A 25,852-nucleotide genomic window follows, 5' to 3' on the forward strand; every position below is an offset into this window, starting at 1 on the left:
TAAATAAGATTACAAATTATATAAATTGACTAACATTTTTCTTATATTCCATTTCTGTTTTGATAAATTACACTTGAATGATGAATTAAAAACTAAACTACTGTTCTACAGTGACCAAAAGAAATTCACATTTGAACAACACAAAAGTTTAAGAAACATGAAACATGAAGTAAACAATCTTTACACACAATTGTACACCTGTTTATGCACTCCCATCATATTTGTACCATATAGAAGTATAGATATACAGTCAAAAATTTCATTCAGTTCCATTGAAATTTATCTCTGGCTACAATGTACACTATGGCCTATGTAGTTCTATTGAAGCTTATCTCTGGTTACACTGTACACTATGGTATATGTTTTTCTATTGAAGTTTATCTCTGGTTACAATGTACACTATGGTATATGTTTGTCACAGTCTCAGTTGACATTGCATGATCTAAAGTTCACGTCATGTTAAGAGTTAAAAGACACGTGGAATTCTTGATGTAGAAAACAGGAAGTAGAATGAATAAAGTGACTTTGAGTTCAGTCATTCAAGTCAAGCAGACAAGTGAAGTCAAGTTAGTTAAGTCAAGTGGTATTCTTTGGACCGAGTGGTCAAGTATATTTTGCTCTGGGATGGACAGTAGCGACTTAGAAAAGTCGGTAGTAATTTCAGTTATAAAGTAACTTGTGGGCAGTTGTCACCAGTGGTCTTTTGAGACATGTATTAGTTGATCTATATTTCTGCACAGTGTTACCCGCTGAGATGCGGATGTGATTTGTAACTAACATATATTGGATACATTTGATACCGCTGTTATGCGGATAGGATTGTTTATTATTTCTTGACTTGTAGCACTAACACGGAGTATTATTATTATTGTGTTGTAAATAAAACTTCATGTTTGTCTGCTGAAACGGACTTAGGTCAGTTTATAGTATTTGTCTTGTCAAGTGTCAAGAGTACTTCAGGAAGCAAGAACCCAGCATTACACGACATTCACATTCTGCAACCTTACACCATTCAACATTCATTTACAATGTTGTTGTATTGAAATGTTAGAGAGCTTGCAATGGACTTGAAATGAAAGCTTTGAACTACACAGCAAGTGAAGTTCACCTAAAACTTGGACTTTATTCCTAACAAAAAGGATACCTAGCAGTGGCGTTGTTAGAAGGGCAAGAGATGCAGACCACATTCTTCAGGGTGGGGATTTTAAAGACTTGATAGTGGCTAGATACCCTCATATATAAGATTCCGACTAAATGTCATGACCATCACAATATACTTTATATCCCCTGCAATATGTCAAACCATACTTTTAGCTATGTACCACCAACATGTATTGCTTTGATGCAAAGAACTTTTGTCTAGTTAGTCCTAATCAATGGTGTACAAGAAATTTGAGAATGCTTAACAAAATTTGAAAAATGGCAAAAATTGGCAGCTGATCTTAGCTATAAACAAATTGACAGGGAGGGAAGCCACTACAAAAGAAAACTGGAGACACCCCCCCCCCACACTGTTTCTATGAATTAAAAGAAACAACCAACAACTGTTGAAGCTCAGGAGAATCATACTAAAGAGTACAAAGACAAAGCACAAGAGTTATTGCCCACTGTCTGTGATTTTATCTTTTTAATCAGATGTACTGGATGAACTCAAAGATGCACAAGAATACCTTCAGACTAAAGGTTTAACTATTGACAAAAGTGAAGCCAAACTAAAAGTGCTTGAATTATCTCTATTGAGATTGGACCAAAGTACACTCAGCAGGCTTTAGATGCACTATACACATTTTTTAAAAAATTCTCCTCAAATCAAAGTCACATGATTTTCAACAGAAAATCAATATTTATCCATACTATAAATTCAATAGCTTCAATTATCCGACATTGAGATAACTTTGAGTAAAACACCATAAACATTAAAATGTTTAGATTTCTAGTATATATGCAGTGTGCATCAATCATTGAATGAAGGTCAATGTATTCTATTTGTAGTAGGTTTCAAAAAACAAAGAGTAGTCAAATACTATCTAGAATTGTTTCAATAGAAATGAATGTTTTATGTTCAAATGAAAACATTTTCATGTTTAATACTTTGCACAGCTTCTTGCTATTGTCTGCTTTAATGAAACAAATATCTTCATTGCTGGCACAAACAGATCTACAAATGTGAAGTAATAATGATGCAATAGAAAGGATAGCCACAAAAAACTGTCTATTAAAATAAAACAAAAACTAAGTTATAGAAAGACAAATATCTAATCTAGACATAATGCTTTTGTGTTCTTGTATCCAGCACATCTGCCTGAGAGGTGTCTCTATGTCAATGTATCTAAATAGATGGTGGACTACAAACAAGTGTTAAAGAATAAAAATATTGTCTACTTTTTCAAGCAATTAATTATACACTATACTTCCACTTGCACTGAGAGCTAAGGACAATTTTTATAAACTATGTAAATATAAATAAAAAAAACTAATCATAATTAAAACATATTTAGATGAAAAAAAAAAAAGTAAAAAAAAAAAATTCTAAGTTTGAAGAAAAAAGTATAAAAAGTCTAGTTTGAAAACAAAATTAATTAAACAGCCTGTGCAAAAGATGGAAAAAAAGCTCTCTAAAAATGGAAACAATAAAATGTCCTAATTGATCCTAAGAAACTAAAGAAAACGAAGGAATTAAGTGGCGGGTGTAGAACTAGAAGCTTGACATATATATATATATCTATCTTGACATCTTGAGTACCTGATCTCTGGGTGTTGAGACAAAGGTTTCTTTTGTGAACACATCTGTCTGAAACTCTGTATAGTCAGGGTCATGGGGAGACAACCCTCCCTCTTCCTAAAGTTAGCACAAAGTATTACTTATCATCAAACATTTGAAGCTAATGAATACAATTCCACCCACAGGTAGAGGTTGAGAAACAAAGCTTTTAAAAAATAATTGCTTAACTGGAGATTTGGATAGAAGAAAGACCAAAATTATTCTTGAGTTTTGCAGCTACTATTTCAAATGAACATAAAGTAATAAAGTAGCTCAGTTTCTCTGTAACAAATTCAATTCACGATATCCTACAATATTATTATTTGAGTTCTTTGATGATATTTGAGAACATAAATTGTACATTTCTAAAATTGAAAATTTTTATTTATACATTTGAAACTGACTTTCAAAAAATGATAACAAATTTAAAAAAAAAAAAAAAAAAAAAAGAATGCTTTGACAGGAATATTTAAAAATCAAATGTCAAGGAAACTAAAAAAGTTTCATCTTAAAAAAATATTTGACATTTGATAGCTGCTATTTCAATGATTTAATTAGGAAATGCTTGTAAATGAGGAGACTGTCTGTGATGAATATGAATATCAATTTGCTTTTTTTTTTTTTACATATAAAAATAAAACTACAGTTTATAGCAAAGCAAACAAATATCAATATTTATAGATGATATGATTTCATGAAGAGTAATTAGTAAACCAAAAATGTGACAATACCTTCATTTTATTCTTGGCTGACTTCAGATGTAGTTTTAATGTGGTTACATCTTTCTGTAACTTTTGATTTCTAAGTGTAAAGTAAGAAAGCATTGGTCATTACTAAAACTAGTTCAACAAAAAGAATTAAAGAGTTGACATGGAAGAAACATATTTTAATTTAATTTAAATGAAAGATTTTCTGACTTTTAAAAAACATGCATCAACAATTTTTGAGATCAAATATTAGACCAGCTTGAATGATTACAAAACCTAACCTGGTCCACAACATTAAAGGTATATTTAGGGAAAGAAAAAGCAGCACAAGTATTAAGAATGATACAATAAAGAACTGAACAAGTCCAAAGCTATTCATCGTCTCAATAAACTTCAAAGATTACAAGTTAGCAGATCAGCTACTTTGTGGTGCACAATTTGAATTGTAATGTCAGCCATTGGTGACTAAGGTGTGTACTACTTCTTCCAATTTAAGTTTTGAAGTACTGATTAGATTAAAGTAGTGATTAAAGTACTGATTACATTAAAGTATTGATTAAAGTACTGATTAGATTAAAGTAGTGATTAAAGTACTGATTACATTAAAGTAGTGATTAAAGTACTGATTAGATTAAAGTAGTGATTAAAGTACTGATTAGATTAAAGTAGTGATTAAAGTACTGATGAGAGAACTTACTTTTCCTTTTCAAATTCAAGCTGCAACTCAAGATGCCTCAGTTTCTCATCAGCTAAGTTAGCTCTTGTCATTTCCTGCCAGCATCAAATCACACAATAAAGCTAACAAGTGAATAGCATTGAACATATCTTAAAGTACAAGCAACATCTCTATGTGAAGACTAGATTTGAAACTAAGGACAAAGTAATGTATAACTACTGACCTCTCCCTTGTTTCTCTCTAAATCAGCAATCTAAAGGTTCAAAAAATGATATAAAAAATAAAAATAATAATTCCACTTCATCTACAAGCATAAACTTGAACATTGTTCAAAGTAAAACTGACTTCTTAACTATTGTTGGTCTCTATTTAAAAACATGCAATCCTAAAGGCCAACTAATTACATAGTGTTTGCATATAAAAAGTTTGTATCTTTTCAAATATTTTTGTTCTACTTACAACAAAGTTTCAAAACAAAAGGTAGATGTAGTTAAATAAGAGAAAGTTCAAAACTTCAATCCAAATAAAATATTGTATGAGTCAAACATTCAGATTGTGTCATATAAATATGAATCTATTTCTAAAGGCAGCACAAGTTAGATATATTTGTGATTCACTAAGTGACGATGTTAATAGTGCAGCGGTTCTCAACCTTTTTAGCTTTGCGACCCCCTAATACAATTTTCCACTAGACGGCGACCCCAAACGATAAAATGTTTTTCGTTCATTGGCTTAGGTAAATGTGATTACGCTAGTGTTCTAAAATGTATCTATCTGATATCCATGAGGTTCATTCCATTGTTAGAAACTGAACATAAAAAAAGCTTTATTGAGTGTCAAATAAATTTGTGCTTAAATAACAAAAAAGGTGTATCTTTTATGACTTTCATTTATTTACCTTTCTATTGTGGGTCTATAATATTCTTTTTGCATACATAACAGACAATTTAAAAAGTAGGCCTACGGCTAAGCATGGAAAATGTACAGTCTTCGATACAGTAAACTAAATAGCTACAAAATTGTTGCAACAGTATTTTCAAACACGCCAAAGTTAGGGTGAAGGTTGAGCTTGTTTTTATTTCAATTGATTAGGATTTCACATCTTCTGCATCAAGTTTATTTCTGTATTTAGACCTGATAACTAATAGCAGAAAAACTATGTTTCGTAAAGAGATATATCATTGGAAATGAAAGAGGAAATCAAGAAAAAAATCTCAAATAGAACAGAATGACTGCAAACAATTGATCCAGAATTGTGTAACTGACATTGAAGAGAAATCATAAGAGCACAATATGCAATGACACCACAAATATTTTTTACTTTTCAAAAGTCAATAAACTTTGTTAATTACTGGCACATCACATGCTGTAGAGGTCGCTTCAAGAGGTTTGCATAGAAACTAATCTTTATATTCTGGCCATTAGTATATATCTCAAGTAAACCAGTAATTGTGAACAATTTAAAATGTCTGTGGATTCATCAAGCTGAATGCTAAATATTGATAAAGGATCATACATCATTTCCTGAATTACCTGATTGATAATATCAGAAGACATGTCAACTATTCCCCAGTGAACAGTGTCATTACATATAGAAACAAATTCAATTCCAATTCAATCATAACTCATGCAATGTACTTGGTCGCTGACAATAGTTTCTTAGAAACATAGTGTGATGTTTCATAGCTCTGATAATTATGAAAGCCACCAAATAAGAACTTCAAGGGCTGGAATGTTTTAATTATGATACTTGTCACCTGAGTCAAGTCTGAATTTCTTGACTCTATCAGAGTTCAAAACTAAAATACTGGATGTCCTAATTGGCAAAGCTCAGACGTTTGTTTGGCTTCATACTGTTGTAACCCTGCCTTGCACCAGTGCTTGAGGTGCGCACTAGCGCACTAGTGAACGTAAACAGGAAGACACTAGGAGAGAGAGAATAACAGTGCATCAGGGATTGTGAAGAGTCTGAATGTTTGGAAACTAAGAAGCCAGCTTTTGGTGCTGCCTGAAGGTTGTAGAAGGGACCTGGAGCGAAGCGGGGAAGGCTGTCGTTGGTCCACATTCGGGTTGCTGTCTAAAGGACTGGTAAATTAGTAGGAAGACTCTGAGGAAGCTGAAGGATGCTATGTGTTTGCCCTAGTGAATAAACACCTGTCTTTATTTCCTGTTACACTGTGTTGAGTTGCATGCCTATTCGTTGAGTGCCTTAACCTAGAGTTACAACAATTGGTATCAGAAGTGGGATTTAGGCAGCTCAACGAAAGGAAACAATGACAACGGTGAGGAAGCTAGATGAACTTAGCTGTAAACAGTTAAAAGAGGAGCTCCGAGCCAGGGAGCTGAGGATCTTCTGTGCCAAAGAAAAAATGAGAGCCAGTCTTTGGCAGGCTCTTGTTGATGAAGGGGAGGATCCGGAAATATACCTGTTTGAGATAGAACCAGATATTGGTGAGGTGCTGAACACCATGCAGAACTGGTTAAGAAGTGAACTTTGTACCTTCCAGGATTCGATGAATCATTCTATGGACAAACTGATACGTAACGTGCAAGGCCAGATCAATCCTGTAAGAGAGAGGAATCTAACATCATTCAACAACAATGAACCGTTACTCATTCAAGACTGTGGCTGTACTGATAGTTACAAAGAATGCGTCAATCTTAACAAGAAAAACGCAGATGAACAGAAAGAGACAGTCGAAGCAATAGAAGAAGTCTGCTACGCGACTGAAACTTTTGATGTAACAGCTTTGAGTGCAGCAACGACCTGGACGGAGCAGGAAAACTTTGAGCCTGCGTTAGAGCCTGTCACTTTGGACCTTAAGGACCCCTGTCGATCTGCCAGTGCCTACGAGGGAACTTGAATTTTGATTGTTGGATTCAGGCGGTAAGCAACAACTGTACATGCGGTGCTTCACGAAGGGAGTGCAAATGTCAAGAAACCCATCAACAGGGTCTGAAACCAGTGAACTTCGATACTTCTATTTTCACCAGCGAGAGAGGCCCTGAAGGTGGTCAGAAGAACCCTGCAGCTGATGAACTTTTGCACCTTAAAAGTTGTAAAGGTGCCTTACAGACAATTCGCCCTGAGACGGCTGAGGCTGACAGTTTGTTAAACAGCGTGGCTTCATGTGGGTCTACAGCTCTTTCACAAGTCATCCTTAGAAAGGGTCTGATGAAGCGCAGTTCTGAATCAACTGCATTAACAACAAAAAGAGCTTTCACTACCACTCTATGTGTCAGGTGGCTGACGCCAGCGACAACCGCCAAGATGGAGAGGCCACGTTTGCAACATCGTGTCGAAAGAAACTTGGTCAACTGGAGAAGGAGAAAACGGCACCTGCAGAGAGCAGTGTGGATCGCTTTGTGGGGAGCACGCTCTATGCAATCTGTGACTCCCACTGACCGACCTCCACCTGCATTGATCAACCGTGAACATATTTCTTTTCGGGACGAAAAGACTAAGGTGGGGGTAGTGTTGTAACCCTGCCTTGCACCAGTGCTTGAGGTGCGCACTAGCGCACTAGTGAACGTAAACAGGAAGACACTAGGAGAGAGAGAATAACAGTGCATCAGGGATTGTGAAGAGTCTGAATGTTTGGAAACTAAGAAGCCAGCTTTTGGTGCTGCCTGAAGGTTGTAGAAGGGACCTGGAGCGAAGCGGGGAAGGCTGTCGTTGGTCCACATTCGGGTTGCTGTCTAAAGGACTGGTAAATTAGTAGGAAGACTCTGAGGAAGCTGAAGGATGCTATGTGTTTGCCCTAGTGAATAAACACCTGTCTTTATTTCCTGTTACACTGTGTTGAGTTGCATGCCTATTCGTTGAGTGCCTTAACCTAGAGTTACAACAATACATTGGGCAAAGAGAACTTCATTACAAATGACCCATAGGGTCATTTCAATTCTTGCTTAAACTATTGAAGTAAAAGCATGTCGCACAAAAATGTCATTTTCTTTTCTCAATGTTCTTTCGTCCGTGTTCATGGGTCATTATTGTATACATAATGAATTGATTTCCTTCAATAATGTGGACTATACTACGATGGCGTATTATGAATTAAATTTTTTTCATGACATGATTACATCGTACCATAGAAATGTTTCATTTGGCAATAGTGTTACAACACATTTAATCCACAAAGAAGTTGTGGTCTGCAACAACTATTTTCGAATAACACTTATGAAAAAAAACAATAAAGAAAAAAAAGAAGTAAATACGAATGAAAATCATGTATATTTTCCAACAATAATGTTACATTGACTTAAAGTCTCATTCGTATCCTCTGGTTTTATATCCCTGTTCTTAGATCTAAATTTATAACCCCTACTTTTATTTTACTCTATTGATACTTCACAATTGTTTCATAATTTGTTTAATAACAACGTATTCTGCATAATCTTTCTTTCCTGCAGCATTTCATATATAAATGTAGATCAACTAAAGTACAAATAAAAAAATGAAAAAAAAATACAGATGAAAAATAGCAAAAAAAAAAAAAAAAAATTTCCGATGGTCCTAGGCAACCCATAGCAAATGGTCATTCGACCCCCAAAGGGGATGGGACCCACAGGTTGAGAACCCCTGTCATAGTGTGCTCAAACAATGGGAGATAAATGGTTAAGAAAAAGAAAATTTACTGCACAAATAAAAGACATGTGTGTTCATGTTCATGTGTTAAAATAAAAATAAAAAAAAAAAAGATAAATCTTAATCAGTCAAAACATGGTTACAAAGACAGTTTGTGTGGAAACAAACTCAAAATCGGCCCCTGAAGTGGTTTACCCCCAGATGGTGAAAAGGCATGTTTCAATATTTTCAGCATGAATATCAGTAACCACAACTTACAAACTATCAACAACTACAACTCTATCTCTGTCAATACAAAGGAAAAGATGTGCTCATGTCAAAAGTGTTGCAGATACTATTGTACTATTAGTCTGACTGATGATATTGTACCACAGGATATGGAGCTTTATTAATGTTATTATTATTAAATTGTTAATGGGAAGCATGGCCAGGAGGCTAAGTACGTTTGAACTTGGTGTGGCTACCTATAAAGGGGGCTCGAGGTTCGACACCCGACTCTGGCAGAATTGTGTTTACTGAGCGCCTAAAGGCAGAACGGTAAACCTCCCAGGTTGGACCATAGCGCTCTGAGCATGAAAGTAGCACTATATAAAAGCTAGAATTTATTTATTTTATTTAATATTCATATTATTCAATGAACTGATAGGAAGGTACGGTTCAATGTGAACCTGCCTAATTGATGAAATTGAAGGATTATCTAATTGATTGAATTGTTTTGTAAATCTCTCATTCAACGCTTCAAGGAAGAAACTTTTCCTTTAAGTTATATGATTGAGTGTATAATGTGAATCACTTAATGTATATAATATGAAAGACTGCTTATGAACTGTTGTTTTCAATAACATCCAAACTAAAGACTTTTAGAACAAAAGTCAACAACCAATGAACGTAGCTTGTATTTCATGTAGTAATGCACATTTCAACACAAATAATTTTGAGGAAAAAAAAAAAGAGACTGTTTGCATAAATGTGTTAAGAATATGCTAAATAGACATCCACCTTACTAATAAAGCCTCCCATGTTTTTTTACTATTAAAAGTGAATAGTCATAAAATGGTGTGTTTTTATGAAGAAACTGCATGCATAATTAATATTTAAAATCAAATGATATGCATTCAGAAAAAGTCTAAAATATGAAGTTTTCAATATTATTTCTAGTTCCTGTGATCTAACAGGCAGATAGACAGACACAGACCACACAAATAGCAGCTAGTCTAAACACATTCCAGTAAAGAAACAACTTGAACAAAGTCTGTGATCAGTGAAAGATTTATGAAACCATGCAGTTGAACATGCCATTGGTAGCATCAACTGTTTGTACTGGCATGCCCACTCACCCTACGACCCAACTTTGACCTTGATTTCATTTCAAGGTCATACAAGTCCTTGTGCTCACGTGCCTCAGCTTCATATAAAGATTTTGCTGCAATTTCTTCCTGTGTAGACATAATGTCTCAGAGGTCAATGATAAGGTCATGATCAAATTTTATTTAGAAGTCGCTGTGTAGACATAATGTCTCAGAGGTCACTGTGTAGACATAATGTCTCAGTGGTCAATGATAAGGTCATGATCAAGTTTTATTTAGAAGTCACTGTGTAGGATACCATACAGTCTAACTAGATTAAAGTACATTTCAATAGTTGAAACAAACAAGACAATGAATGTGAAGATCCACACACACACACAAAACTCTATGTAAAGTGTTTCTTACTTAAAATAGTTTACCTTTGAGTAATAAAGTTTTTGACTAAAAAACAGATATATCTATTTTTTTAAATCATGAGAAAATTTTGAATTAAATTTCTTAAAGAAAAATGTATAATCTGACAGAAGACATAGAAATGTTATATTTATTTGTTTACATCTTAAAACTATATTTGGATTAGAATTTAAAACAAAAATTAATTAATTTAATTTATTGAAATATATCTAAATTTTATAATAATTGATTAATATGTTAAACTTGAAAACTGAAAACCAAGCAAATAATCTACAGTCTAATACAAGATTTTACTATAAAGAAGTGTAAATAGAATTCTCTTTAGGTTCAAAAGATTTTGAAATAGAATATTCAGTCTTATTGACATCAGCTCCATTGTGAGCTCATTAGAAATCATGTAATCTAGAAAAGCTCAACCCTTCAGAATGGCTTTCAATCCAGAAGCTACATCTCACAGTAGAAACTTAAAAGTATTTTGTCACTTGTTTCTTCTTCATATAAACTAAACATTGTTTGGGTTGAATCCCTCAAGAGGCAGGTTTTTCTTCTTCATATAAACTAAACATTGTTTGGGTTGAATCCCTCAAGAGGCAGGTTTTTCTTCTTCATGAAAGTACTTCCCAATATTCTTTGTGTACAATGTGTCAAGACATTAACTACAAAACAATATTTAGTTTCACTGCAATACACTGGAACCAAACTAATACAATCTGTGCTGGAACATGAATAAAGATTACAATTTGAGGAAAGTTATTTGCAATGAAAATAATGACCTTGATGACCTTGCCAAGTTGTATGCAAGATTAAGGTGTTATTGATTTAGCAAAAAGCTTGAAGTGTAAAAGAAATATAATAATAAATCTATAAACTGAAATAAAGTCAAGTTTTAGTGTGTTTGTTTTTTTTTAGAACTATTTTTAAAAGAATAAATTAAGATGTCTACTGAAATAAGGTCACTTTTTTTTATAAAAAAAAAAAACAAGCTCATCTACAAAATAAAACCTACAAAAAACTTACATCAAGCCTAGTGTCTTCATATCCATTCCCTAACTGAAAACAAAACTTCATTTAAACATTTGAAGAAAGATTGAAGTTTAAATAGACAAGTTTGAAGGTAAAAAGTAACAGCCCAATGATTTAAACAGCTTCTTGGAATGGTACTTACACCTAGTCTATCTTCTAAATGAGCTGAACTGGATTTCAAGTTAGCACACAATGCTTCTAAACTGCTCCGCACCTATGGATAATAGTTTAACAGCACAGTATTAATAAGACAAGTCAAAGTATAAATCAGGTAATATTGATCAAAAAGTATCTAGGCCACAATATGCAATTATGAATGAAAGTAGAGATGTGACTCTATCAATGTAACATCAACATGATAGCATTGATGTGTTTATGAAAGTAGAGATGTGACTCTATCAAAGAGGTAAATTAACAGCAATAATGTGCAAAAATCAATATAGGTAAGAAATGAATACCTCCCTACTAATGGTTGTATTTAAAACCATGAAATAATAAATTCTACTAATTCTACTGCAAAAACTAGAGTGTTCACCTTCATTGAATCTTGTAGATCCTGATTCAACATGTCTGCCCTTTGTTTTTCATACTTGAGTTCAGCTTCCAGTTTAGTATTTTCTATCTGAAGCTGTTGCATGGTTTCATCCAGTTGAGACTAGAACAGATCCAGTTGAGATATTTGTCCATGCAAGATTTGTGTGACAAAGACATGACAAGGAAACTAGATCTTGAATTAGTAGCTGAGCAGAACTTATTAATAGCTTCTTACCAGTAAATACAAAAATATCAAGATAGACTCATTAGTTCCCCCTTTCAGACGATGATGTAAAGGTTATCTGATTCTGTGGCCTATGGTTGCAAGGGTGTCATGTGGCCAGCACAAGTAACAACCGCCTTTACTTTTCCCCAACTAATGTCAGGTACCCATTAGAGCTGGGTGGGCTCAGAGGCGTCCAAAGATCCCGAAATTAAAAATCCCAGTCTTCACCAGGATTCGAACCAGAGACCCCTGGTTCAGAAGCCAAGCACTTTACCAATCAGCCACTGCACCTCCAAGATAGACTCATTAGTAAACAAAAATGAAATTTATAATGATTGTATATGTGTTCAGATTTAAAAATTGATTTGAAAGCTTTGATAAAAATGAGATCAATATAAATACTTTTTTTTTATATTTGTAGGAGCTGGAGAATCTACTTTAGGTTACTATAGAAGTGAATTGTTTGCATTATGCATCCTAATGTGGTTGAGTTTTAGTATTAGGAATTAAATTATTTATCCATCTTTTTCTTCTTTCTCTTCAAATCATTCTGGTTGAGTCACCAACTGGCTGTCTTGAAGGAAAGATCACAAACGTCTGACCAGAAAGATTGTTGTTGAAAGTTGTCTTTGCTCTAACACCACAATTTTTTTTTCTAAAGAGTTCATATTTTTCTATCAACTGTCAAGTGATTGAGAGAGCGTTTTTTGTTAAAAGTAATTAAATTTGTGAAAAATGTGCCAAAATGTACCAACTTTATTTGATTGAGTAGACCCAGTACACATCACATGTATGTTAGTAAGTAAAAACTTAGAGTACACATCACATGTATGTTAGTAAGTAAAAACTTAAAGTACACATCACATGTATGTTAGTATGTAAAACTTACAGTACGTATCACACATGTGTTCAGGGCCGCCGTGAGGGTTGTGGCCGCCTGCGTTCGAAATTTTAAAATGCCCCCCCCTCCCATTTTTTTTTCTAGAAAAAAAATTTCATTAAGACTGAGCTGGATACTGTTCCAAAAATGCCCTTCGATTTCAATCCATTTTTTTTTTGTAGACTATTCCATTTTTTCCTTTCATATTCGCACAGTTGTTGTACCCCTCAAGTACAACTATGAACCATGCACTTAGAACGATTTCCGATTTAAGTGTCTTCAGAAATCTGACATTTTGGTTCTTTGTGATAAGCACTAAAAACTCATCTCGTTCTTATCATGGAACTATATAGTTCCATGTTCTGACTACTCGCTTATGCTCCTGTATTTGTGAAGATTATATATAATTAATGAGCTACGGCAGGTATATTGCAATGAATAGTGTAAATAATTAAGATCTATTTAAAATTTCTCTATAACTTTGACGTCTCAACAGGGTCATATGGTTAAAAAAGTAAAGTTCCCCTTTCAGACCTAGTGGTCTATAGGGCAGATGATGTAAAAGTCATCTATTTCTGTGTCCTACCGTTTAACTGGGGCATCATGTGGCCAGCACAACGACCAACCGCCTTTACTTTTCCCCTACTAATGTCAGGTACCCATTAACTGGGTGGACTCACTTTCATAATAATTATCACGATTGTATTTTGGAGAGATGTGCATTGTATCCACAATCATCTGACATAAGGGGATTCAGAGGTGCCTAGAAATTTATCCAACAAATGAAGCAACTCAGCGCTGAATATTTTTATTGATACAAAATAAAGAATCCAAAGTACAAGTCACTAATACAATGACTTGAAATAAAACTTAGGCAGTTTTTCTGACATTTCCGGGTGGCGACTCAATAGATAACAACATTTCCGTTCAAGCCCCCTTTAGGAGCTGGAGTCCAGAGGAGAGATGTAGGCTTCCACAGTGAGGTCCGTGAGTTTTTTTTTAAGAATGTAATAAAAGGAAAAGAAATTTTGTCACAATTTTTTCTTCATTTAGCCTATGAAAATTCACAAAAAATGTTATTGTTTTTGGGACATTGTGTTGCCTACATCATTTTTAAGCGTTGTAAAAGTTCTTCCTGGAGGTAGAATTGAAGATATGGCAGGTTTACGTTCAAGTTGGTAAGGGGTCTGAACCGATGAAGGCGTTTTATATTTTTTGATAAATAAACTTTGAATAACTTCCACTAACTTCTTTGTGAACAAAAAAAACTCAATATAACTTATTATTTACGATTTAATTTGAGATGAGATATAGATCTATTAGTAATGAAATAAACTGTTATTTAAACAAAATCTCACAACAAAAATAAAGTATTTACTCTTTCATGTCTTAAGACCGTTAATTTTATCCTCGTCAATCAATCGCTTAACTTCTTCTCACCACCGCTAAGGAAACACAATACACAATCCATAACACCCATTTTTGTCAGGACGTTGAGCCCCTTCCACATGAGAGGAACTATAGCGCTCCACTCCCAGTGAAAATGTTTTTAAAATTGACTTTTAATTTCCGGTAATAGATCTACTTAAAAATATTACAAACAACCCGCAAAAATTCTAGGCCAGGAATGAGTAGGCGCTTCTGGAAAAACGTGGGGATCCCTTGCATGATGCTCTATTTTTTTTGTTCAAGTTTCCAAAATAATTTCTTATGTACGAATATCATTTATATTTTCAAAGGATAATGGAATAATTAAAATTTATAAAAATATTTAAGTAATTTTTTAAAATTCAAATATTTTTTAAAGTAACCTTGGAATAATAATTTTGCCGCCCCCTAAAGTTGGCCGCCTGTGTGCAATGCACACATTACACAATAGGTAGCGGCCGCCCTGCATGTGTTAGTATGTTTACCTTACTGATGACTAGACCCTGCATGTTGGCAGATGTGTTGGCCAAATGCTGGTGACTTAGAAGAGATGTACTTTCTGCTTTCTCCAGTCTATCAACAAGTTCAGAGATTCTGGCCTGAGACTCCACAGACTTGTCATGAGTCTCTTGATACTTGTGTTGTAGTCTGTCTAGCTCAGACTTAAGAGACATTCTTTCTTGTTCAGCTTGTTCCTTGGCCTTGAACATAGTTTACACAGCTTTGAATTTCATCTATCTCAATTCTAATTTACTTATTTACTGATTTGTCTTTCTTATATTTTTCTCTCTTATACACTATTAAGGTAACTAAAGCAAAATCCCATTCTTTATAACATTAACAGAAGTGCCACTTTAAACATCAGTTCAGCTATCAGCTTTTTTTTACAACTAGACTAGAGAGCTATAACAAAGACTAGAGCACATTTATTAGAGATCCAAAGATAGGTGTGGAAGTAAAAAAGAGAAATTAAATAGACCACCATTAACTGGGTATGCACATATATGTTCTTAACTAAAATATAATGCCTTATATTATGCTGATCTTTACTAATTGAATATAATTTTCAGATTTAAATATGTTCCAGTTTGTTACAATAGCAATTAAAACCTCCAATCGTTGAAAATAGTACATGTAATATTCAACTGAATTTGAAACTTATTAACACAGTTCAAATGATAATTTAAACTCTTTATATCTATTGCTTCTAGCTGTGTTTAAATGTACAACCATATCATGATTTGTACTTATCCATTGAAATCAATTGGTATTCACTTAAAAATAAACCACTGTAATTTCTCATGAAAAACAAACTAAAATACATGTAGTTCAAACCCTAATGAAACTATATTTCCCTGTGCATTTCCTTGTCTGTTTTTTTAAAACCATTTTCTAATTGCTAACTTAAATATTTTTAGTAGTTTATTAACTTTTTGTCTTGTAAAGAAAGTGTTAAAGTAAAAACGAAAACCTTTAGTGCTATCTGTAATGATGCATCTGTTTGAGACAATTTCTTCACCAAGCTGTTGTGTTCCTCCTGTAGATGTTTGAGATCTTGTTCCAATGAAGATCTTCTTAACTCAGCTGCCTTCACTTCCTCCTTCAGCCTTGCAGCTTGTTCTATTAAACTACTGTTCTTTTCTTGCAGACTGGCTTTAGCCTACAGGAAAGTCAACATGGGTAGTAATATATTTTTGTATGAAACTATAACGCTCTTAAAACATGTCCTAGATCAAATATTTATGGACAAAAGCTTTGTACTTATAAACAAAGCTGTCTGAAGCTAATGTTTGCTGACAAAAACTTTTTCAGCATATAAACAAAGTTGTCAAGATAATGTTTGTTAACAGCTTTTTTTTTTCTTTTTAAAGTATTTAATTTTTTTTTCAATCAGAAGTAATAGTAGTTTAAAAGAAAGTGAAAATAACTAATTACATAACCAACTCAATACTAGCATTACATAGAATATACCAAATATATCCACAGCTCAAAATTTACATAATTCTTTATGTCAAAGTTCAGCATGTTCACAATATGGTATGTTTACAGTTGGACATGTCAAAGTTCTATATGGCTAATCTTTACCCTATCATTGTCCAATGTTAAGCTGGCCAGAAGACTGTTCAGTTTGTCTTGGCTGTCAGTTCCCTGGGTATGGCCAGAATTCAATTTGAGTAAGTCCAACTGTTGTTTGAAGGAGAAAGTTTCCTGCTGCTGTGTATTCAGCCTGAGAAACAAAATAAGGTCAGGATGTGATAACAAGAAACAAAACTATGTCAGGATGTTGTAACAAGAAACAAAACAATGTCAGGATGTTGTAACAAGAAACAAAACAATGTCAGGATGTTGTATATGGCTCCTTTTGTCTCGAAAGGCAATGGATGCGCCCAAGTGAGTCACTGGTTTTGGCTTAATCTTGATAGGGGGCAGAATCTGGTGTGGCTAATCAAGCCAATTCTAGAACGGCAGACTTTGCCACAATTCGTACATTTGTATGCCTCTGATTTAGGGCTAGCAGACAGGGCAGCTTTCTTTTTTTCCCTCTTGATTAAAGCCGCTTCAATTCTTTTGTTCTCAGCAAGGGTTGTCCCAGCACGCACAGTCTGTCTCCATGCACTCCGGTCTTTGGCTATGTTTTCCCACATACTTTCACTGATGCCTGAGGCTCTCATGTCTCGCTTGCAGACATCTCTATATGTTAGTCTTGGGCGGCCCTTGGGTCTGACTCCTTCCACAAGCTCAGCATATAAGATATCTTTCGGGATTCTACCATCTGGCATGCGGGTGACATGTCCGAGCCAGCGTAATCTCCTTTGTGTCAGGAGAGCATACATGCTGTTCATATTGGCCAGTCTCAAAACTTCCTGATTGGAGACATGGTCCCTCCAAGAGATGCCCATTATGCGTCTCAGGCAGCGCAAGTGGAAACTATTCAATCTGTGCTCTTGGTACATGTATGTTGACCAAAATCCTAGTCTACAACGCCTGTGTTGTGAGCACTCTCCTTTATGGCAGTGAAAGCTGGTCAACATACAGGATGTTGTAACAAGAAACAAAACTATGTCAGGATGTTGTAACAAGAAACAATGTCAGGATGTTGTAACAAGAAACAAAACTATGTCAGGATGTTGTAACAAGAAACAAAACTATGTCAGGATGTTGTAACAAGAAACAAAACAATGTCAGGATGTTGTAACAAGAAACAAAACAATGTCAGGATGTTGTAACAAGAAACAAAACAATGTCAGGATGTTGTAACAAGAAACAAAACTATGTCAGGATGTTGTAACAAGAAACAAAACAATGTCAGGATGTTGTAACAAGAAACAAAACAATGTCAGGATGTTGTAACAAGAAACAAAACTATGTCAGGATGTTGTAACAAGAAACAAAACAATGTCAGGATGTTGTAACAAGAAACAAAACAATGTCAGGATGTTGTAACAAGAAACAAAACAATGTCAGGATGTTGTAACAAGAAACAAAATAATGTCAGGATGTTGTAACAAGAAACAAAACTATGTCAGGATGATGTAACAAGAAACAAAATAATGTCAGGATGTTGTAACAAGAAACAAAATAATGTCAATGAAAATTAAAAATGGAATTATCTATACACTAGCCAAAAAAATCTTTTGACTTACCGTTCTTGTAAGGTTTCAATTTTAGTTTGCAGTTTGATATTCAATTCCTGAGATAGAGAGAAAAAATATAATTTCCTCATGGTCAAATCTACAATAAATTTACTACCCAAATATTAACAAATACAAACATATGACTCACTTTCTCTTGCCTATAGTTTTGGTCCAAAGTTTGTTGTGCTGCTATCTGTCTGTCCAGCTCATGTTTCATAAGTTGGTACTGTGAACTTCTCTCTGTCAAGGATGTGTTGGAAACATGTAGCTGTCACATAAAAGAAGGTACAATATTTGTTTCAGACATAATTGCAATAAAATGTTTTTAAAAACTTATGAATGATAAATAAAAAAAATAATACTTCTGAATAGACTTGTTTAGTATTAAAAATATGATATTTTAATTAATACTTATGAATATACACTAGTTTAGTATTAAAATGTGATATTTTAATTTTTGACATTCAAAGATGTTATTCTACAAATCGAAGCACAATTTAGCAAACCTCATTTTCAATCACATTGAGTCTGGCTTCAGTGTTATGTAACAGCTGACTTAGATTCTGAAAGAATCAAAATAAAAATTGATTGATAACTTTGAATTGTTCAATAACTAAGGTTTCTTTTCTCCACAACCAAACTTGACCAAAAGAATGTATTATATGTTTGTAAAGGGCTCTATAAAAATGTAATTATTCTTATTATTACAAATGTGAATAATAACCTGGTTTTCTTCTTTGTTCTCTTTCAATTCTCTCTCTTTCCTTTCCAGTTCATTAAGCCATGTTTCTTTGTCTCTTTTATGATCTCTGGGGAATAGAACATAGAGCTACAAGGCAAAGGCAATAAGCAAACAACTTTTAAAATAGTGAATCAAAAGATTATAGCAAATTCAAATTTAATTTGTTGTGTTTTTTTTTTTAAATCTTGTTATGAAAAGCTAAAACAATAACAAACCTTTCCATTTCATTTCTAGCACTAATAGCTTTCTCCATTTCTTGATTAGAAGTGAGCAGTCTTGTTTTGAAAGATTCAATCTAGAGGAAAACATTGGAATCATTTATTTTTACAATGAAAACATGCACATCATAAAATGATGTTAATGGTGTTTGGTCACGGAATCTCCAGTTACTTAAATGCTGGTCACTTGATCTCTGGTCATTTAATCTCCTGGTATTTTATTTTAAAAATGATTAAATCTGCAAGATATTGTTGATAGATAAGGTTGTTTTCAAATGTTTGTGAAGTAATAGCTGTACATCAATAGGTCAGGGAAGATGATGATCAAAACAAAGATTGTTAAGGAATAAGGGATCTGCATCACCACCACAATATGATACTTGATGACCACAACTTGATGACCACAGCTTGATACATGATGATGACAACTTGATAGCCACAACTTGATACTTGATGACCACAACTTGATGACCACAACATGATACTTGATGACCACAACTTGATACTTGATGACCACAACTTGATACTTGATGACCACAACTTGATGACCACAACTTGATACTTGATGACCACAACTTGATAGCCAGAACTTGATAGCCACAATATGATACTTGATGACCACAAATTGATACTTGATGGCCACAACTTGATGACCACAACATGAGACTTGATGACCACAACTTGATGACCACAACATGATACTTGATGACCACAACTTGATACTTGATGGCCACAACTTGATGACCACAACATGATACTTGATGACCACAACTTGATACTTGATGACCACAACTTGATACTTGATGACCACAACTTGATGACCACAACATGAGACTTGATGACCACAACTTGATACTTGATTACCACAACTTGATACTTGATGACCACAACTTGATGACCACAACATGAGACTTGATGACCACAACTTGATGACCACAACATGATACTTGATGACCACAACTTGATACTTGATGGCCACAACTTGATGACCACAACATGATACTTGATGACCACAACTTGATACTTGATGACCACAACTTGATACTTGATGACCACAACATGAGACTTGATGACCACAACTTGATGACCACAACATGATACTTGATGACCACAAATTGATACTTGATGACCACAACTTGATGACCACAACATGAGACTTGATGACCACAACTTGATACTTGATGACCACAACTTGATACTTGATGACCACAACTTGATGACCACAACATGAGACTTGATGACCACAACTTGATGACCACAACATGATACTTGATGACCACAACATCATACTTGATGACCACAAATTGATACTTGATGACCACAACTTGATGACCACAACATGATACTTGATGACCACAACTTGATGACCACAACATGATACTTGATGACCACAACTTGATACTTGATTGCCACAACTTGATGACCACAACATGATACTTGATGACCACAACTTGATACTTGATGACCACAACTTGATGACCACAACTTGATACTTGATTGCCACAACTTGATGACCACAACATGAGACTTGATGACCACAACTTGATGACCACAACATGATACTTGATGACCACAAATTGATACTTGATGACCACAACTTGATGACCACAACATGAGACTTGATGACCACAACTTGATACTTGATGACCACAACTTGATACTTGATGACCACAACTTGATGACCACAACATGAGACTTGATGACCACAACTTGATGACCACAACATGATACTTGATGACCACAACATCATACTTGATGACCACAAATTGATACTTGATGACCACAACATGATACTTGATGACCACAACTTGATACTTGATGGCCACAACTTGATGACCACAACATGAGACTTGATGACCACAACTTGATACTTGATGGCCACAACTTGATGACCACAACATGAGACTTGATGACCACAACTTGATGACCACAACATGATACTTGATGACCACAACTTGATACTTGATTGCCACAACTTGATGACCACAACATGATACTTGATGACCACAACTTGATACTTGATGACCACAACTTGATGACCACAATTTGATACTTGATGACCACAACTTGATACTTTATGACCACAACTTAATACTTTATGAAATATGAAATGTCTGAGAATGAAGTGCCTTGGGATGAAATGGCCACAGGTTTAAGTAGTAGGGATGAAGTGACTGGGAGTTAAGAGCTTTTTTTCTCTGGACAGTCAAAGAAGTTCATCGCCATCAGTGACTGAGGTCAACAATGGTGATAAGTGACCAGCATAATTAACATTTATTATTGTTTCTCCAATGCCTGTAAAGAGAAGTCAGGTAGAGCTGAATGGACTGGTATATGTCTTCAAATCAAAGTTAAAAAAAACACTCAACATTAAAGTAATAATTTACAATTTTTTTTTAAAGATAAGAAAAAAAATGTTGACAGACCTCCAATTCCAGTTTTTCTTTAGATGCATGTTCTCTCTCAAGAGCTGACTGCACAGAACTGATCTCTTTGTCTAGATTTGCCAGTTGACGGTTGTAATGTATGGCAGACTGGTCTAAGGCATCTTCACTTAGTTTCTAAAAACATTATTAAATGTAAAATGAGGCAGACTGATCTAAGATATCTTCGCTTAATTTCTAAACATTATAAAATGTAAAATGAGGCAGACTGATCTAAGACATCTTCACTTAATTTCTAAACATTATTAAATGTAAGGTATGCCAAACTGAACTAATTTCTTAACATTATAAATCAAGCATTGAAAATTGTATATCAATAACAATTGAATAAAATTCATCTTAATCTACTAAAAGCCAGACACGTATCAAGTCTGTTGTGTAAGAAATGTGAAGAAACTAATTGAATATTCTACTTACATATGAATTTTTAAGTTCCTCATTTCTAGCAGCTAACTCTTCATTTTCCCCAGCCAACATGGCTAGTTCATCTTTGAATCTTCGTCTCTGCTGATCAAGTTCCATCTTTGGTAGGAAGACAAAAAAAGAAAGAAGTAAAATCCTTCAAAGATTCTACTAATAAGAAAGAAGAAAGATTAATATGGACATTGTCTTTCTGAGAAAATAATTCAAAATTATTTAAATATTTAATTCCCTATGACAATATCTGACACTAATTTCATTATTAGATAATAATATTTGTTTCCTCATGATCACAATTCTGTGTAATGTTCTAAGAGAATACAATTTGTTTACCTGAAGTGCGTAGAGCTCTGGGTTGTGTTTGTCAAGCCTGCCCGTTGAATCAAGGGAAGATTCCAATGAGGAACTCTCCTAAACATTTAGATATTTTTTTTTTAAAGTAATAAAAGAAAACAATTGCAATCATCCCTATAAATATATAGAAGAATTGTCTAACTAATTTTATAATATCAATACAAAAGTCATTAAAATGTCAAATTCATTTATGTTTCTCAGGTTTCAAATCAAAATGGTTTTTTAAAAGCATTAATCATCTAAAAAAACAAATAAAGAGAAAGAAATAAAGGTTTCAGGCTACAAAGTCCTTAAGAGAGTTCTGAATAGCCACACAAAACAGTTTCAAAAACACTCATAAGGAGAAGTTCTGAAGTGACAGAGACTCAGTTACTGAAGATGAAAGAACAAGAGAGATCAATGTACCCTGGTTGTGTGCTGCAATTGGAGAATCAATTTTTGTTGGTCATCATTCATTTTTTTCTGGGCATCTCGGGCATTACTAATATGTTCCATTTGCCTTTCTAGTTCTTCTTTTTCTTTTTTCAGCTAAAAAACAAAAACAACAAATCAAACCAATGAATTTCATCAACAATAACCCATTCAATGTATTATGTCTGTATGTATGTAGTATAAATGCTATGTCAAAAAAACTTATTACGCTGCTATAAGCGATGTAAGAATGAAAGTATTTACTTCCTGAATACTATTTTTAGCAGAACGAAGATCATTCAGAAGATTTCTCATTTCCAGTTCAGCTGATTGTTTAGCTTCTAGTTCACTGAAAGAAACAAAGTCTCTAATGAAAATGTCAAGTTATATTTACATAAACTATCTATACAATGTACACACATCATTTGAAATCAATGACAGGCACAGAAGGCTAGGAACTTCAAGCTCAACTAATTTAAAAACATCGAAGGTCACTCAACTAAATAACAACATTAAATGATACTTGATAAAGTGATACTAAATAAAGTGGTACTGACTCAGTAAAGATACTAAAGTTTGATATTAATAACATAAAATGTCTATATCTGAAATTATGCAGAATATCAATATTTATCAATCACTTGATGCAGTCATTTTTAGAGTGCCCATTTAAAACTTTGTCAAGAAGAAATTGTTGTAAGTATTTTCATAAATTTTATCATTTTTCAGCAAAAGTATGTCACTCATATAAACTTAACAATTGAAATTTTGCTTTTCTGTCAATCATTGAACACTTGTACAGACCTGGAGAATTGACTTTCTTTTCTTTCCAATTGTTCTTTTGTTTTGGTCAACAACACTTGGGCATTTTGTCTTTCTTCTTGTTCATTGGAGATTTGAAGTCTGATTGGTGATGGGAACAAAAGGGACTTTTCAAATATGTGTGGACAATAATAATACAGTAACAAACATTGGCATACAATTAGCACAAAAATAAAGATGTATAGTTGTGCACATTCCTCAACCATTTGTCAAGTTTGAAGGTTGAGTGATTAGATGTTATATTTATTTACCATCAACTCTTTTAGACTTAAGAAACAAAAAGACACTAAATCAACAAAGCCAATATTATTGATTATTTCATTAATGTATTAAATTAACATTTGTTTGATGTCACTTATTGTGTACCAAACTTACTGAAGTGATCGGATTTCCTGACTTAATACTAGATTTTTCTGTTCCAAATCTGACTTTTCTTGATTATTGTTTTGAAGTTTTCTAAAGTAAAACAAATTTTAAAAATTACACAACAGTAGATTCACAAAAAACAACAACATTCAAAGCAGTATAAAACTTCATTATTTCACTATTTTTTTGGTCAAATCTTAGATGACTTCTATTATAATCAGTCATGATGTTTCAAAGTCACTTGTTGTCATTGGAAGCACAAAGTAGCCTTATTCATAAAGTGCTGGTCATGTGTGTGTATGTTTTGTGTGTCAAAGCTGTTAGTGTTTGCATCTATATTGTTATTGTAGACTTTTGTTGTCAAACTGAATGTCCATTGGTCTGGACCAATAAAATTATCTTAATTTTAAACATGTTAAAACTAAAGGTAATATACCTAAGAATTTCACTTTTCTCATTTGCTGCAACCTTCAGTTTGTTTTCAAACACAACCCTCTGGTTCTTTTCTTGTTCAAATAGTCGTCTAGCATCTCTCACATACTCTTGGACTCTCAGAAGAGCAGTTGGGTCTAACAAAACAATCAAATTTAAATATCAATAAAATTAAAACATTTTGAAATTATTAAGAAACACTAGCCAGCAGACGTAATGATTTACTGTGAAGTCCAGTTAATTAAATAGCTCATTAATAGGACAAGCCAATTATTCAGACCAAATCCTAAAGTACTTCAACTAATCCTATCATACTGTTGATCCCAGACCAAAACTATCACTTTCAGATGTGGTATGATGAACCCAATTTGACTGCATACATAAACAAATATTAATGCCCTATTATTTTAATAAGGAAATTGTTTTTTTTCAAATGTGTAACAAAACTGATAACTAAAAAAAAATCAAAAACATTTTGAAATTGTATAAGACTAGTCTCCAAAGAATAAATCAGCAGACCAAGATCCTATCTAAATGAACATATACCGGTACCTTCTAAATTAATATTAGAAAAGAATTCTCTGTCCTTCCAATAGGAAACAGTGGTGTAGCTATTGTCTTCCACTTCTGTTGATGTGTAGCTCAGTGCATCATCATCAAGAGGGTCATTTGGTCTGTACATGCCTGGGTAGTAGGAGACTGGAAGCTTGACTCTGTGATACAAAGCATGGAGTTCAAACATGAAACTGAAGATACATTTGTTAGATTCTGTACACTAAGTTCAGTATTGAAGGAGCTTAAGATCAATGGTGTTGATAGAAAAAAAGATTACAGAAGAGCCAGCAGAGTGATGAGCAACTTGTATAGTCCTGAATAATGTTATGTTTGAAACAAGAATGTTTTCTATGGACAACTCTTGAAATAGATGTGAAATTTGAGCCTTCAGTTAAAGGTTTGACCACATTTTGTATATTTCAAGCCTCATATTCACTGATAGGCCAAGAGCGTCTAAACAAAGCAAGTATTGTGCTGGCTAGAAAGTACCAATAGAATCTAACAAATATTTAGCAAAAGAATCTGTGTTGGTCATTATCCTAGCATTTGAATGTAAGTTTGATCTAAGGACTACATTGACCTAAAGCTTCTTGACTGTGAATCTTGAAATGTGGTAAAAAATGTTGAATGGGAAAAAAGAACAATTTTAGATGAGGATGAAATGAACAATGCACCTATCATCTCCAGCATTGTCAGAAAGTTGTGATTCATCATCCTCATTCATCTCACTTGACACTTGCTGGAACTGGGCAGGAGACAAAGAAGAGGTCACCTGTAGCCTCTGTTTGATCTCGTCTACAGCTGAAGAACTTGTGCTGCTTGTGTAAGTGTTCAGCAACTGCAGCCAGAAAGAACAAGTTCAAGCTCAATACAATAAACATTCAAATTGTTTGATATGTTTTTTTTTAA

At 33.9% G+C, this 25,852-nt stretch overlaps 1 protein-coding gene across 6 annotated transcripts in view; it reads right to left on the minus strand.

Annotated features, from left to right (window-relative positions):
- Positions 1 to 25,852, minus strand: part of LOC106064033 (trichohyalin-like) — a 58,764-nt gene that overhangs the window by 13,296 nt on the left and 19,616 nt on the right. For 3 of the 6 annotated variants that reach the window (XM_056026416.1, XM_056026415.1, XM_056026414.1), the window contains 25 exons: positions 25,618 to 25,781; positions 24,941 to 25,101; positions 24,393 to 24,525; positions 23,966 to 24,046; positions 23,573 to 23,671; positions 23,033 to 23,117; positions 22,763 to 22,885; positions 22,337 to 22,414; positions 22,001 to 22,105; positions 21,566 to 21,700; positions 19,137 to 19,216; positions 18,904 to 18,988; positions 18,686 to 18,742; positions 18,328 to 18,447; positions 18,189 to 18,235; positions 16,630 to 16,771; positions 16,016 to 16,204; positions 15,030 to 15,245; positions 12,012 to 12,131; positions 11,619 to 11,690; positions 10,070 to 10,168; positions 4,368 to 4,397; positions 4,166 to 4,239; positions 3,493 to 3,562; positions 2,744 to 2,839 (listed from right to left, as the gene is read on the minus strand). In XM_056026416.1, the coding sequence (XP_055882391.1) occupies positions 2,744 to 2,839; positions 3,493 to 3,562; positions 4,166 to 4,239; positions 4,368 to 4,397; positions 10,070 to 10,168; positions 11,619 to 11,690; positions 12,012 to 12,131; positions 15,030 to 15,245; positions 16,016 to 16,204; positions 16,630 to 16,771; positions 18,189 to 18,235; positions 18,328 to 18,447; positions 18,686 to 18,742; positions 18,904 to 18,988; positions 19,137 to 19,216; positions 21,566 to 21,700; positions 22,001 to 22,105; positions 22,337 to 22,414; positions 22,763 to 22,885; positions 23,033 to 23,117; positions 23,573 to 23,671; positions 23,966 to 24,046; positions 24,393 to 24,525; positions 24,941 to 25,101; positions 25,618 to 25,781 (2,661 nt within the window). Of the gene's footprint in view, positions 1 to 2,743; positions 2,840 to 3,492; positions 3,563 to 4,165; positions 4,240 to 4,367; positions 4,398 to 10,069; positions 10,169 to 11,470; positions 11,504 to 11,618; positions 11,691 to 12,011; positions 12,132 to 15,029; positions 15,246 to 16,015; positions 16,205 to 16,629; positions 16,772 to 18,188; positions 18,236 to 18,327; positions 18,448 to 18,685; positions 18,743 to 18,903; positions 18,989 to 19,136; positions 19,217 to 21,565; positions 21,701 to 22,000; positions 22,106 to 22,336; positions 22,415 to 22,762; positions 22,886 to 23,032; positions 23,118 to 23,572; positions 23,672 to 23,965; positions 24,047 to 24,392; positions 24,526 to 24,940; positions 25,102 to 25,617; positions 25,782 to 25,852 lie in introns of all 6 variants that reach the window. The other 3 variants (XM_056026418.1, XM_056026420.1, XM_056026419.1) reach the window with 3 other exon arrangements.

Source organism: Biomphalaria glabrata, chromosome 4 (genome assembly GCF_947242115.1).
Source record: "Biomphalaria glabrata chromosome 4, xgBioGlab47.1, whole genome shotgun sequence".
Lineage (NCBI taxonomy): Eukaryota > Metazoa > Mollusca > Gastropoda > Planorbidae > Biomphalaria > Biomphalaria glabrata.